This window comes from Paroedura picta, chromosome 6 (assembly GCF_049243985.1).
Source record: "Paroedura picta isolate Pp20150507F chromosome 6, Ppicta_v3.0, whole genome shotgun sequence".
Classification (NCBI taxonomy): domain Eukaryota; kingdom Metazoa; phylum Chordata; class Lepidosauria; order Squamata; family Gekkonidae; genus Paroedura; species Paroedura picta.
In genome coordinates, this window is record NC_135374.1 from 79,516,667 (window position 1) to 79,532,634 (window position 15,968).

The 15,968-nt window shown below is 40.9% G+C and overlaps 2 protein-coding genes across 8 annotated transcripts in view; both read right to left on the bottom strand.

Moving 5' to 3' along the window:
- Window positions 1-968: 968 nt before the first annotated feature.
- CLDN34 (claudin 34) lies at window positions 969-9,782 on the bottom strand. Its single transcript, XM_077343274.1, has 2 exons — window positions 7,178-9,782; window positions 969-4,305 (listed from the first exon to the last, which is right to left on the bottom strand). The coding sequence occupies exon 2, from the start codon at window positions 4,284-4,286 to the stop codon at window positions 3,393-3,395; it is 894 nt and encodes a 297-aa protein (XP_077199389.1). The 5' UTR covers window positions 4,287-4,305; window positions 7,178-9,782; the 3' UTR covers window positions 969-3,392.
- Window positions 9,783-10,365: 583 nt separating this feature from the next.
- The window catches only part of SHROOM2 (shroom family member 2), a 143,887-nt gene continuing 138,284 nt past the window's right edge, over window positions 10,366-15,968 (bottom strand). For all 7 annotated transcript variants that reach the window (XM_077343268.1, XM_077343266.1, XM_077343267.1 and 4 more), the window contains 2 exons: window positions 15,216-15,488; window positions 10,366-13,026 (listed from right to left, as the gene is read on the bottom strand). In XM_077343268.1, coding sequence (XP_077199383.1) covers window positions 12,760-13,026; window positions 15,216-15,488 — 540 coding nt within the window. In that variant the 3' untranslated portion in view covers window positions 10,366-12,759. The remainder of the gene's footprint in view (window positions 13,027-15,215; window positions 15,489-15,968) is intronic.

A 15,968-nucleotide genomic window follows, 5' to 3' on the forward strand; every position in this document is an offset into this window, starting at 1 on the left:
TGTAGAATTAGGGGTTAGTGTAAGTGGCCAAGTATGCAGATGACACGGAAATATTCAGAATGCTGGGAAATAAGGCTAATTATGAAGCGCTCCAAAAGACCCTCCACAGATTAGGTGAGTGGACACCCATGTGGCAAATCAAGTTCAGTGTTGGCAAGTGTAAGGTGATTCACACTGGGACAAAAAATCCCAAATTCAAGTATAGGCTAATGGGGTAAGGGCTGTAGCCACGGGCAGGCATGCCCATCATTCAATCTGACTTGCCCACCTTCCAGGACCCCAGCCCCAGCCTCCACTTCCTACCAGAGGCGACTCAACAGGAAAGATAAAGGCAGTGAGGCAGAAGCTCTGGGAAGGAAGGTGGCCGTGTTGTGTAAGTGCAGCTCTATAAAGGTGGAGCCTGCTGGAGGCCACTGGAGAGAGGGAGGAAGGGTGCCTGGCTCCCACCAGCACCACCTGCATCCTGGTGCATGGGACAGGGTAGCAGGGCCAGACACATCTTCTACTCAGGGAGGCCATCGAAAGACAGGCCTGTGTGCCAGTAAGGGGAGCTACTGAGTCATCACCAGAAATAATAGGTCTACCTGGAGAGGCTATGTTCATATGAATTTTAATATATATAAAGTCCTGATCTCAATCTGAATACATTTAGCGGTGTCATGGCTACATGGAGCATAATACAACTCATTATTCAGCTAGAAAATTTAGATTCATAACGCTCTGTGTTCTGTACAATAAATATGCCCTTTCTATCTGCTTCTTTTATTGGAGCTAAAGCCTTTAATGCTATTTTTCCATGGTGATTTAAATTGGTCCACATGAGTTTGGTGGTTCCCCCCCCCCCAGGGGTCTCTCTAGGTCTTTCAGTAACTTATTTCAAAGACCTGGATGGAAAGCGGAATAGAATCTGGAGGTAAGAAGTGTGATGGGGAATGAACAACAATGAAATAGATGTAATTTTTTCCCCTTTCACATTGTCAGTTTTTCCTGGTTGTTACCCATTGCTGGCCCAAATCCATACAAAGTGATGTGGGGACAGAGGTTTCAAACTGCATTGCTCCCATTTCAACCCCAAGGAATGCCATGCCAATATTAATCTCTTTTCTGTCATTCAGCACATCACAATAGTGTTCTTTACTTTCTTTCTTTTGCAGTTTTTCTTCAGTGCTTCTTCCTGCTGTGTTTCTGCACTCATTCTAATACTCTTCCCATCATGCGCAGAGTACAATTAAAATCCTTCTGATTTGAGAAGTTTTCAACTGAGTTCCAGTTAGCCAAGACTTCTGACTCTCAAGGCCTGGGTAAATCTGGGATTCAAAACCTTGGCTTAACTCCAATTTAGGAATCCGGTTTCTGAGGGGAAGTAATTCCAGTTTGTCGAGATGCCTGTATTCAGACATGCTGGCACACGGCAATACAAAATGTTATAAAAGTGTAATGACGGTCCAGTCTGTGATGATCTGTAGACCACCTCTGAGTCAGTCATTCGTTTAACTGGCACTGTAGGATTGGCAGCTTGCTACCAATGATCATATTCTCATGGCTTTAAAAGTGGACTGGCAGGTATCAAGAATGCTTTTCCAGGCATCCAGCACAACAACCCATCACTAGCTTATTTTCTGCATGACATCCAGTGGGTAACCTCCAGCCTGGAGAAAAAGCTAGATCTTCTATTCAACGCAAACAGAAATGTCCTGGGAGAACTAGCATTTGTTATTCAGGACAGTCCCAATATTGATATCTTTTTATAATAAGCATATTTAAGTATAGTCATTATCATTTATTTGAGTCTCTCTCCCTCTACTGTTTCCTCAATAGCACAACACAAAATATGAATGCTCCAAAGAGAGGGATTTTCTAATTAGTGGTTATATAAAACATTTATCTAATTTAGAAACAACTACTGAATAGTTGAACAAGATGGCTTTTTTGTGATGTTGAGTAACCCATTTCCTGCATTAAAATGAAACTGAAATGAGGCTTTCACAGACTATCATATTCTCTGGAGCCATTTCAGATCAGGAAAATGGTGCATGTGGACAGTTTAAATGTCTTGAGAGTTCCCAGTCAAATTGGCTTGTTTGCTTGGAAATTAAGTTCCCAGTTTGGACTTCCCCCTGCAGCATCCTTGTCACATCATTTCCAGCCCATCCAAAAGAGATGCCATGCTGACACACCATGGAAATTCACTGCGTGATTTTGGGCCAAACACACTATCAGCCTGACCTACCATGCAGGACTGTTGTGAAGACAGAATGGAAGAGAGCCACTCTGGGGCCTTGTTGAGGAGAAAGGCAGGGAATAAGCAAAATAAATGTTTTGAAGATTTTAAATATATATATTTCAGTTTTTAAAAATAAATATTTAGATGGAGTGCTGAGTTCTTTTACTGGAAATTGTAAAACAGGATTGTATTCGTTAGAAATGACCTGGGATATGATTGTGGGTAGGAAGATCCCTTTTAGGACCTCGAGAAAGGAGCAACAGGAGGGATAGCTAAAGAATTGACAGCTGAACAACCGGCAGATGGGAATATGATGTACTGAAGATACTTGGCCAATACTCCAAAATATAGTAAAGAAAAATAGGACCGAATGCTGCTTTCAGTGTTACCCTGAATGACGTCACTGGGCAGAGCCCCTACGAAACAATATTGCAACTGCAGTGAGCTTTGGAACTGGCAAGTGGTGGGAGGAGGGTGGGCCCCTAGGAAATAACAAAAATGAATAAACAGATGACACACTAGTATTTTAAAGAAAAGTTAAAGCAGACACATTTAGATATGAGAAACAATAATAGTAAATAAGTGGATAGAAAGTTATTTCCCCCTTGCAAATATTTATACAATTTCATTTAAAATATTTACCAGAAATGCTCAACATCTCAAGTGATCCTAAATGCTCATGTGTAATGCATTTTATGAACACATCCACATATCAAAGGCTCAAACGCTTAATTTCCTGACTACCTGTTTCAAATACTAGATGCCTAAGTTCACAGTAAACAGAATCTCCCCAAGGTACCGACTTTTCCACCTGAACTGCAACCCGGCTAAACTAAAATAGTCCTTTAAAAGTTGTTTTAATCTCATTGGCTCCAATGGGATTCCACACATTTTATTTCTAGCAGTTTACCTAGTTATGCATTTGTGCACAAAGCTGGAATAATTAGAACTGAAATCTGCATTTCTGTATAATACAAATGGCTTCTATTTATTTTTCAGCCTATCTGGTGCTTCATCTGAAGCAAAATTGGTTCCTAAATTGGCAGGGTCCTATAAAAGAAACAAAAACAGAAGATGCCTTTCAAATACATTCTCTAGCAGTTGTATTTGTCTTCCTTTGATGCCAATCAGATTCAATTGAGTGCAACTTTGACTTGGACTCCACCCTTTAAAAGAAAGCAGGTTCCCCAAAAATACCAATGGGCTTGATGTCAACATGTGCAACCCGCTGATCTGGAATCGGTCCCATAGGGATATGAAATGTCACTTCAGGTTTTGCTGGGCTTTTCTTAGTCTTGCCGCCTTCACAAAAACGTTTGTAGTGGCCAGAATTAAGAATGTTCAGGGAAGAACCACAACGTGGACAGTTTTCTGAGTCTTTGGAAATTCCAGACTTTAAAGGGTGTGTTTTTTGGCGTATGAACAAACATTTATTACTGAGAAAAAGCAATCCACTCACTATCTGTAGAATGGCAGAAATTAATCCAAGGTGAATAGCAATTCCAACAAACTGCTCCTTTGGATGAGAAGGCATTTTAAACGTCTCTGGGAAGATAATATTCTTCTTGTTCATGACCGAAAACATATTCCAAGTAACTGGAATTAAGATCAGTATTCCTGTGGTTAAGCTCAGTAAGCCTCCAATAGTAAAAAAGGTAGAAGTAATTTTATTTTTATTATCACTCTTGATAATATTCCAGAAGGCAAAGAAGAAAAAACCTAAAGCTACTGTCTTCACAACAGAACATAGTGACATCAAGTCCTGAGCAATAAAAATTTCCTTGGGAAGGAAGACGTGTCCCACATCAAATGTCTTACAGTGCACTTCAGCTTCAGGATCAGGGGAATATACTTCATAACAGACATCCCAGATCCCAATCCACATCACCCCAGCCTGATAGTCGATGGAGTCTTCAATGAGCCACTGTCTCCATTTTCCAAGTGTCGTGGCAGAAATGCACAAACCCCAGCCTATAGCTGCAAGCACAAATCCACACAACTGGAAGAAAGAAGCTTGGGCTAGGAAGCTTGCCAACTGGGAATCTTCACCACTGACGCCCATGTAGCCAACTGCAAGTTTACTGAAAGACAGAACATATTTATGGACTTACGCGCATGCATACATGTATGAACATCCAACATAGGTTGAACAAGTAGCAATAGGGCTTCTGAGAGAACTAAAGGGGGAAATCTGCAGGGCACGGGCCACTCAGGGTCATGGAGCCAAGCAAGTAACGTGATTCATTTTCCTATGATGTTTGGCCCTGAGCCTCAAGGCTCAAATGCTTTCATCAACTGTCTCCTAGTGCAAATATCCCTGGCCACTGAAAAGTATAATAATGGAATGTCTGTTTTATCATCAGTGAATAGCTCCAGGAAGAACTGGTCCTCAGCTTTGCCTTGCATTGGAATGCAAAGACTCCTGTGGACAGCAACTTGTAAATGTTATCCTCAGTGGAGTAAAATCTACATTAGCTACAAGGTTCATTCGAGTTCCTTGTCACTGTCTATCCTGCATCAGTGTATGAAAGGGAACATAAAGACACACTAAGCATCACTTATGAGAATCCTTTTTTTGGTGGGAGGGGAGAATAAGCATGTGGCATCTTTGTACAACAGTGTAATACACTTGTTTATATAAACCATGAATAAATGTGTCTGTGCATATGTGTGAAGTGCTATCAAGTCACTTCCAACTTATGGCAACTCTATGATTTAATGTCCTCCAAAACGTTCTGTTGTGAACAGCCTTGCTCAGGCCTTACAAATTGAGGGCCATGGCTTGATTGAGTCAATTCATTTCATGCTGGGTCTTCCTCTATTCCTAATGCGTTCAACTTTACTTAGCTTTATTGTCTTTTCCAGTGATTCTACTAATCCGGGGATTTTACAGTTGCAGCAAAGGGGCTGGCCACAGCTGCACAGAATTACTATATACATTTATTGGCGCCAAGAGGCATGTTTGTTCTCTCAGAACTCATACTGATGTTTTAAAACAAGTTAAAAAATATTCTCAGAGTAGAAGCCACAGGACCGTATTCAGCATCATGTCCTTTTTGTCTTTCCTATGAAACAAATTCACCTGACGTTGAAATGCATTTTCATTGGGTTCTAATGAAGAGTTCACATGGCTGAGAAATGCCTGTTTTGCCTTTCCAAAGGGAACGCTGGATTGGAGGGACATGTTAATACTGAGGTGATTTTGACTGCAAGCTGTCTCAAGCATGATTCTGAAGAAGAGGCACAGAAATATCCTAAATAAATTATAAATACTCCACCTGTGCCCCATCACCCTGATGAGTGCCAAAAATGCTTTCTAGGGAAGTTTAGATGGCATCTAAGCATTCTTAGAGTCAATCAATTCCAAATTTTGCAAAAGGTTGAGTATCAGGCATGAGATTACCAGAACATCAAAAGTGTAGTTATGACTTACAAAGATATGGTAAATAGTTTTATAGGCCTGAGAAGAACACTGTCCATTTGAGCTGCCCCAAAGTCTTATGCTCACTTAAAAGATTCTGTCAGTTCTCGTTTGCTAGCCCTATCGTGATACCCCATCCTAGAACAGTCAAGAAATGTAATCTGAATTTTTTTCTTCAAAAGAAAAACATTTTCCTACACATTTTGGCTTATTCCATAGTCCTCATTTCTCAAAATATAAAACATAGGCCAACAGATTTTCTTATGCTGATGCCCCCTCTCCGGCTATCCTCTGTCTTATGCCCTCTCTGACGTGCTTATATTTTTCCCAAGTGAAAGTGGAAACAATTTTACCTTTGGACCTTTAAAAAATGTAAATTTCTCAGGACAGGAACTAGGGACGTGCATTCAACTAATCTTAGCTGAAAACCTACTCAAAAATGCTTTATTGGTATTTTGGGGGTATTAATTCAGCCAAGTTTTTTTAGTACTATTTTTTTGGCTATCTAAAATGGCCATGCCCGAAGGATTGCCAGATACCCACAGTTGATGTGCATTTAAAGGGTTCTCAGTTCCTTTAAATGCAAAAGGCATTTAAATATTAAAGGGACTACATTCCTTTTAAATTTAAATACCTCCCCCTTCTGGACTCCCAGTCTAATCTTTTTCAAACTTTGGGAGGGCAGGATTGAGGAGAGGCACCAGCAATTATGCTACATACCTCATAAAGCAGCCCCCCTCCAAGACCTAGATACCACTCAGATCAATTCATTATAGTTTCTGGGGATCATTGACTTCAAGTATCCCCAGAGGGTACAATGGCACTGGAAAAATGCTGCAAAAATACCCAAATATTACCAAAGCTAAACATCATATTGGTATTAGAATTCGGGAATATCAGGAAATACCAATTTTGGGGGGTTTACTATACTCAAACCTTTAGAAATACAGGGTGTTTTTTTTTGCACACCTCTAATAAGAATCTTCCCTTTCTTTAGCTTCAGCAATTATTTAACATGCTGTATACATAGATGGCACAATGAGTGAACCAAATCCAAATGGAAACTTGAAAGCTGAATAATCGCCCCCAAGCTACTGAATCTTCCATGAAGTATACTGTGGATAAAGAAATCTGTCAAGCCACTATTACAAAGCTACACTGACTGAAATAATTTCTCCCAGGCCTGATGCAGTCACAAAGTATCTGGCATCTGGCAAGAGTCATAATTGAAAGGGGGTATAAGAACTTCAACATTGTTTGGAACAGGCTGTCGTCCCTTGAGAACTGTTATTATTAAATATGAAAGCCTGCTAAAAATGTCTTTTATTGTATTTGCTTTAGCAATAATGTTGTGAATAAGCTCCTGCCTACTTTTGGCTAAAATAAGGCTGTTCAGCTGAAATCCAGCAATACCTATAAAGAACTGGAAGATCTACATTCAACCCCTCTACTCTGCCCCAGAAACTCACTGGATGTCCATGGATATTTCACTCCTTACGGGAAATAGGAGGTATTTATTAACATATACTTACATATAATAGACTATCAGCCATACAGCAAAGGGTTCCCCCAATCATCCAAATGATCTGGAAGGAGATCTGTAGATGACTGGAGCTGGGTGCCATGGCAACTACTCTACAGAGTTCTGAGCCAGTTAGAAACCTGCCAACAATCAAATGACAATGCCAGGAAACCTGTTTGGTGGATTCTAGGAATTCCAGAATATCTAGAAGAGATTTCATAGTAGACTACCAAAAAGAATAATAGAATCATAGAGTTGGAAGGGGACATACAGGCTATCTAGTCCAACCCCCAGCTCAACGCAGGATCAGCCCTAAGCATCCTAAAGAAAGTGGTAAAATGTTGTCATGGATCAGGACTATGCCCCACTTAAGTAAGTCATGTTGCTAAAAATAATTTATATCGTACAAGTTGTAACATTTCATTTTCCCACATATAGAAAGGTCGACATCAAGATCAGAGACATTGAAAGCCTGTGTCTGTTAGTCATGCTATGGTTATGACGTGCAGAAGCTCAATGCTTTGCTACCTGGTATGCAGCAACCTAAAACTTTGTTTTTAACCTGGTCCTTTCAAGAGGGTTTGGGTTTTATGCCCAAGACTGAAGGAAACAAATATATTCTTGGAATATCATTGTTGTTGTTGTTAGGTGCGAAGTTGTGTCCGACCCATTGCGACCCCATGGACAATGATTCTCTACCATTCCCTGGGGTCCATTTAAGTTCGCACTGACTGCTTCAGTGTCTCCATCCAGCCACATCATTCTCTGTTGTCCCCTTCTTCTTTTGCCCTCAATTGTTCCCAGCATTAGGCTCTTCTCCAGGGAGTCCTTCCTTCTCATGATGTGGCCAAAGTATTTGAGCTTTATCTTCAGGATCTGGCTTTCTAAGGATCAGTCAGGGCTGATCTCCTCTAGGACTGACCGGTTTGTTCGCCTTGCAGTGCAAGGGACTCACAAGAGTTTTCTCCAGCACCAGAGCTCAAAAAAATCTCATAGGTGGTCCTAGAATAATAGAATAATAGAGTTGGAAGGGACATCATGGGTCATCTAGTCCAATCCCCTGCACTATGTAGGACACTCACAACCCTATCGCTCATCCACTGTAACCTGCCACCCCCTTGGACCTTCATAGAATCAGCGTCTCCGTCAGATGGCTATCCAGCCTCTGTTTAAAAATTTCCAAAGATGGAGAACTCACCACCTCCCGAGGAAGCCTGTTCCACTGAGAAACTGCTCTGTCAGGAACTTTTTCCTGGTTTTTCGACAAAATTTCTTTTGAATTTTCATCCCATTGGTTCTGGTCCATCCCTCTGGGGCAAGAGAGAACAACTCTGCTCCATCCTCAATATGGCAGTCTTTTAAATACGTGAAGATGGTTATCAAATCCCCTCTCAGTCGTCTCCTCTCCAGGCTAAACTCCTCTGGTGTTACATTGGAGATTACCAGTGTGATGTTAGCATACTTAGGGGATTTAAAAGAAACAAAAACAAAGCAACCTCCAAAAACACAAGGACACTAAATGCACTTATAGTGCCACTGAACTATGGCAATAGGAAGGCAAAGTACACTCTGAAGAGGTCAGTATGCCAGATGGCCATTAGGGTCAAGATATAGCAGGCAGCTGATGCTTGTCTGGTACCACTAGGGTGTAATGGACAGAGAAGACCCTTGATTCCCTCTTTTCCAGGATTCCATAAACAGAGACTTCTAAAATTCCTCTACAGCACCTCAAATTGTATAGAGCGGGTCAAGTTTTAAATCCAGACTCTAACTGCATTTTTCCCAAAAAGGAAGAAGATGTGGACATCAGAAACCTTTGTTCATTTGTTGCCTTGAACACCCCTATGGGACTGCTGTAATTCAACTGTGAATTGACGGCATTTTCTACCATCATCACCTGAATAATATGATTCAAAGCTTCCACTTAGCAGAAGGATACATTTCTAAAATTGTATCAATTAGACTATCATTCTGAAGTTTTTATGGCTACGAACCTAATATTTCAAGTTTTCAAAATTGGCAAGGCAAACTTTTCATTTTATAAAAGGAAAGGCCAACGTCCTGCTATGGTTTCAGTTCTCTGAAGTTCTGAAGCAGGGTCCATGGGACAAAGTGGTGCAGTTGAAACTGAAAATGGCTTGGAGAAGTGCGTGTGTAGCCTGTGGAATGGTTTCTGCTCACAGCGTCTGACAGCTCTGGCCAAATATTTATCATTTTCTTGTTACTGTTTCACTGAGTCAATACAATCATAACGAGGCAGCTAATTCTTAGTAAATGATATAACAATTTAACAACAACTTCGTAAAGCTCACAGTTGATTATGCAAACATTACATGAGTAAACTGAAAGCATCATATTTTATTAAAGTAAAATTTATGGGAGACAGTGTTCTATCTGAAGGCTGCTTCACACATTCTAGGTTATAAGAGCAGCAATATAGTCACAAAACATAAAGGTATAGTCTTCGTCATTCAATTGGCCATGTCCCCATTGTAGTATTTTAGAAAAAGAGCTGTTTTTTATACCCAAAGGAGTCTCAAAGCAGCTTACAATCACCTTCCCTGCCTCTTCCCACAACAGACACCCTGTGAGGTAGCTGGGAATAAGAGCTCTGTGAAAACAGCTCTAATAAGATGGAGACTAGCCCAATTTCACTCAGCTGGCTGCATGTGGAGGAGTCGGGAATTGAGTCCAGCTCCCCATATCAGAAGCCTCCACACTAAACCACTTCTTGATGATCACACAAAAGGAGCCTTGGGGAAGCTGCGAAAATCAGTTTTCATTTTATTTGAACTATGTACATACTGGACTTTGTCTCTTTACCCATAAATTGCAGGTGTTTGCCAGCTCAGAAGACTGAAGAAACAGCTGAAAGATTGGCTTAGATCATAACAAGTACACCAGACATTTCTTGCCATTGGCTTTGGATTCCATTTCAACCAGATGTTCAAAAGTACTGCATATTCCATATGGAAAGAAGAACTTCCACCCGCAAACATCTTTTTACTTTTCTTGTTTTAGTCCAGCAGCAGAGTTTGATAATGAATCTAACTGTAACTAAAGTAGGAAAACTTTTAACCTAAGTCACCAAAGCCGCATGCTTTTTCTCCTTTAAGAACAAGGTAGATTATTCCATGTACAGAGACAGATAACAGAGCTCACGATATACAGAAAAGTGGAAAATTAATAGCCACTTGGTGCACTGAAACACAATATTCAGTTTATTTTCCTTGGTCAAGCAAGGTAGTTTTATCAATAGATATGTATTTAAGCAACAAGTGAGTAGTGAATATGTACTTTTCCTCAAGGTTGCATATTCCAAAGATACAATGGGGAGGTGGGGCAGAATCTGACAATTATTTTTCACTATACAAAATAAAAGCCTAAAAATTGCAATGTCACATAAAGAAGAATTAAGAAATAAGCCATCACCTATGGATGCCAAAGGCAAGGAGTTAGCACCAGATTCTCTCTCACAAAGCAACAATGGAGCTATTTATAGAGTTATATACAGGACGAGAAGGAATCCATGTGTTGATCCCATCCAGTGAAACATCAAAAATTAATTTTTAAAATAAGAGAGAGCCAGAGACGCAGGCAGGCCAAAGGTGGTGACTAATATCACATTATGAAAAGGATAACATACAGTTATATATCAATCCCATATTGCTATCGTAGTAAGAATTACAGGTGTTAACTTAAAGCACTGTTTACAGATATATTGAAATTATATTTGGAGTCCACATACACAATCAGAACCATTAAAACAGTCTTTTAAAAAAATAATAAAGTCACAGGTAAAAGCTTACAGGCAGAAATCAAAACCCTTATTTTTAGCTTGGCCATATTTTTAAAAATTAGTAAATGAATTCCCAAACAAAATGAGCATAAGTTCAGAGACATGTAGCAGCATCTGGTAATGATAAGGGTCTTCTAAGATGAACAAATAAAAACAGAACTAGCATAAGAACCACCATTAAAAGAATGACATTCATGCAAGCAAATGGCAGAGGGTAGATTGCCTCAATAAACATTGATCAATGAGGAGAAAGCCCTATCAAGGACTGAAAACTGCTGTTTGTGAAATATTATATCTGAGAAGCTGATTATAATAGGACTGTGCATGGCCACCTAGTTTTTATTGAAATGATGAGAAGAACAGAAAGCAAAACCTTGGCTCGCTTTCAAGTCACAAGGCAAGAGTTACAAAAGAGGGATTTCTCATTTCCATGTAGCGTTTGAACTAATCTAATTTCTGAAGGAAGACATTATGGCAGCAGGGTTGAAGAGTGAAGTGTGGGATGAATTAATTTCTCAGCAGAACACAGAACCAGCCCATAAGATTTCAATTTATGCAATGGAAATGAGGCAAAGACAGCGGTAGTCATGTACAGAAAAGTTCCTTACTGTTTGTTACTACCTCCTCCTTATCTTCTATAGGACAGCTGAACAGAACCTCTTACTAATGTTGGAGCACTATTGGCTGGTATGATCAAAAATAAGTTCCGGATGATCCCAAGTTATGAAAGTCCCTTGAAAGGTATAATAGTTACTGAAATACATGTGAAGTGACTAAAAGTAACAGGTGGTATAGTGATTTTTTTAATGGGAGACTTGAGAAAGATGGCAAAAACAGCACTGAAGCAACAAAATGCCCAAAGGGCACAAGCTGCACAAAAAAGAGCTGATTCTGTGAAAATGGGGGGGGGGGGAGAAAGATGGCATGGTCAGCTAGTCATCTGAAGTGTTATCCACTGATTCTCTGGCAAGCAGCACCCAGTGTGGCATAGCAGTCCTACCTAATGGCTTAGATCTTGCACACATTCAGCAGTTGGGACCTTAATACTTTCATACAAGACAGCTAAAATAAATGCAACACTCCCCCTTCCCTCTCCTAACCACTCCCCCCATCCCGGCCCACACAGATATGAAGCAACTAATGAAATGGTAATAATGTTTCCCCACATTAGGACATGAAAAATAACAGCCCCACAAGCACATCCTACCTTAGAGTGTTTGGGCTTAGCTATGACAAATGGATAAGAGGTTTCTTGTAGAAATTATTTTGATCATTTTTGGAGAGACATTTCTTATGAAAGACTGTAAAAATAATCAAACGGACGTGAATGAAAATGTCCGTACATCTTACCAATCTGAATGCGATCAGCATGCATAAAGTTATGTTCTCTGCTGGATATGGCTACATTAAAAGAAAATCTCTCTAAACTCAGAAGTCCTGGATGTTGCTTATTTTGGAGGTTTGCGATGATCTGTAGAGCATCTGAAGAGAACAGAAACTATTCATTTACTTCTTTAACAGCCCTCCTCCGAACTGTTTTTATGCTAAGCTGCAGCAGATTCTACAATGCACTGAACCTTAAACACGGACTTAAACATCTGCATTATTTTCTAAAGACTGTATGCTAGAAAAAGCCATAGAAGATTAAACGTGATTCCAGAAATGCAAATAAAGCCAACGCAGAAACAAACCTCTGACATTATTGCTATTATAACATTTTCTTTTCAAAGGCTCCCCCCAGTGGTCAGAGATGCTGCATACTTGGAATACCACTCTAGTTACCCTGGTTTGCATCATTTAGGCCTTTCCGGCTGGAGGCTATCAGTCAGACATTTGAGCTGCTCGTCACCAAGCTTGATTTTGTCCTCTAACTCTCGCTGCTCAATGATGAGGGCAGATTTCATTTTGACAAAGTGCTCATAATCTGCAAGGTTTTCATCGCTCAGGTAATTGGCCAAAATGTCATAGACAATGCGTTCCCTTCGATCCAGGTTTTCCTTCAGCTCCTTCGCATCTTCATGCTGTTGTGTGAGTAGCTTCTGTTTCTCCACTAGCACCCGCTAGAAGGGGGAAAAACCAAAACCATTTGTTTTGACAGGAAAGCCTACCTCTAAAGAGACAACCCGGCCTTATCTCAGATGCGTACTCCGCAATGTGTCTGGTTACCAAAAAACCAGTGAGGACTGCAAACTTTAAATCTAATGGAAAATTCTTTAAGCCAAACATAATCTATGCAGCACGGGTCAAAATGAACTATATCTATTAATTATAAGATTAGCAATTCATAAAGTAGGGTTTCTTTTACATTTTCATCTATGAATATTGCCATGAATATAGATTCAAATGTGTAAAGATGATCCAGACCAACACTTTCAAGCCCCACTGATTTTAGCACATTCTTAATTTTCCCATTGCAATCAAGGTGAACAACATTCAAAACTTCACCCAGTTTAGGCCTAATCTCAGTTGAAATGTCAAGCCTTAGACTTAAAAAAGGGATATTTTAGCATGCTGTGTGGTAACCCCCCTCCCCGCCCCCCGCGAATGCTCCACTGCATCCACATGGTCCCATCACATCACAACTACTGTTGCTGAAGGTATATGAATAAATTATACCAAATTTTATCTTCAAAGGGCTAAAATATAAATGAAAGCAAAGAAAACGCAGGAAGAACAGCAACAAATATGGATGGGCATGATCCCCACAAAAGTAGTTCAGGGGCACCTCAGTGTTCTCTGTACCTCCCTCCTCACACTATTTCCATCATGCTGGCAGCCCCTATATCCTTTCCTTTTTTATCTCCTTCCCACCCACTAATTGATTTTTTATCTGTCCCCCATCATCAGTTATATTTATTTTTTACTTCATATAAAGTCCACCTCTCCCATGGGGAAGCATTGCAGCTTACATAAGTCTCCTCAATTTTATTTTCACAACAACCCTGTGAAGTAGACTCAAGTGGGTAGCTGTGTTGGTCTGAAGCAGTACAAGAAAATCAGAGTCCAGTGGCACCTTTAAGACCAACAAAGATTTATTCAAGGCCTGAGATTTCTAGTGCAAGCACTCTGAGCAAGTCTGAGGAAGAGTGCTTGCACTTGGAAGCTCACGCCTTGAATAAATCTTTGGTGGTCTTAAGGGTGCCACTGGATTCTGATTTTGTTGTCCTGTGAAGTACGTTAGGCTTAGAGAGTATTTTGGGCCCAAATTCCCAAGTGAGCTTCCATGGCAAAGTGAACTCTCACACCTGGCTCTTCTGGATCCTAATCTGAAACTCTAATCCAGGGGTAGTCAAACTGCGGCCCTCCAGATGTCCACGGACTACAATTCCCACAAGCCCCTGCCAGCGAATGCTGGCAGGGGCTTGTGGGAATTGTAGTCCGTGGACATCTGGAGGGCCGCAGTTTGACTACCCCTGCTCTAACCACTACACCACATTGGCTTTCATGGAGTGACTGCTGCTGAGCAGCTAGGCCTGGATAAGTCATGCAAATTGCATGGTAGCAAAATACCCAGTGGTTATTGCTGGGCCTGATCCTGAGCAGTCTACCTTTAAAGGCCAAAATAACCCTGGACAAAAGGTCCCTGCTCTGCCCTGTATGGACAAAAACCATAAAGGCTGGCAATACTATTGTGATTGCTTAGCAGTGGCCAATGAGGGCATTTGTTTTTAAAGCTACAGGCACTGCTGCCATCATTTTGGAGGGGGTTAAACCCCAATTTTATTAGTAGTAGTATTTTTAGATTTCAGAATTTTCCTGCAAACAGGGCTTTTCTCAGGTTTGTATAAAGATTTATCTTGTCTGTCCACGTCTCTGGATTTAAATATCACATATAGGGCCTCGATCTGGAATAAGCTCCCAGGAGAGCTGACGTCCCTGATGGAGCTCTCGCAGTTCTACAGGGACTGAAAGATGGAGCTCTTCTGCCAAGTCTTTGGTTAAAGCCAGGGCAGGATCTGGCCTCCTCCCTGAGCCAACGAGGTCATCTTGTTGTTCCCTATTAGCCCCCTGAGATGATTATACGTCCTCTGTTGAGCAGGGTTGTGGAAGGGTATTTTCTTCTGCTGCCTGTTTCTTGTAAGGGTTTTTGTGGTTTTATGGGGTTTTATTGTGGGGTTTGAAATGTTACCCACCACCAGCCAGCAATGGGAATGGCAGACTATAAGCCAAATTATGAATGAATGAATGAATGAGACAAAAATCAGACGGTGGCTTCTCAGAACAGAACTATCACAGCACACTGCCTTACCCGTTCTTCAGGAGAAGCATTTCCATCCAAATTGTTCAAGGCATTTTCCACACGGGCCAGCCGACCAGAGAGGGACAGTAAGAGGTTGACCACTTTGTCTAAGTCTCCAATGAACATCCGGAACTTGTCAAACTCATTTGGCTTGCAGACATCTTTCACAATGGCCTCCACTTCATCTCCAAGCAGATTGTTTGCCTGAATGTCTTCTAAGAGTGTCTCCCGAGCTTCTCTCAGCACCTGCAACTTTCGACTTATGCTATCTATAAGTTCTTGCTAAATTAAAAAAGAAAAGAAAATGGGAGGACAAGTCATATAACTATAACATAATACATCTTCTCCCTTGTCTATGTTTTCAAGATACTGTAAAGTTTAGATAGGGATGAGGATAAGAACTTGGTCACTCTGAGCTTGGTATGTATCCAAATATCTTATATTCTAATAGTCATCTATTACCCTCGGCTGTGGCAAGCTACAGCTGTAGATCGGGGCCATGTGGAGGCTCAAGCTAATATGAACACTAAAAGGTAGGGGAAGGGGGAGGAGAAAGCAGGGGGAACTGGCTTGGGAAAGAGAGAAAAAGGGAAGGATGGGGGATTGGCTTGAGGAGAGAAAGGGAGAGAGAAAAGAGAAATGAGGAGAGATTAGCTTGAGGGAAGAGAGAAAGAGAAAATCAGCTTGAGAGTGAAAATGAAAGGGGGGATTGGCTGAGGGGAGTGCAAGAAAGAAGGGCGATTGACTTGAGAGGAGAAAAGA

Excerpts from the sequence above, each read along its gene's own strand:
- CLDN34 (XM_077343274.1), bottom strand. The coding sequence starts at position 4,286 with ATGGGCGTCAGTGGTGAAGATTCCCAGTTGGCAAGCTTCCTAGCCCAA.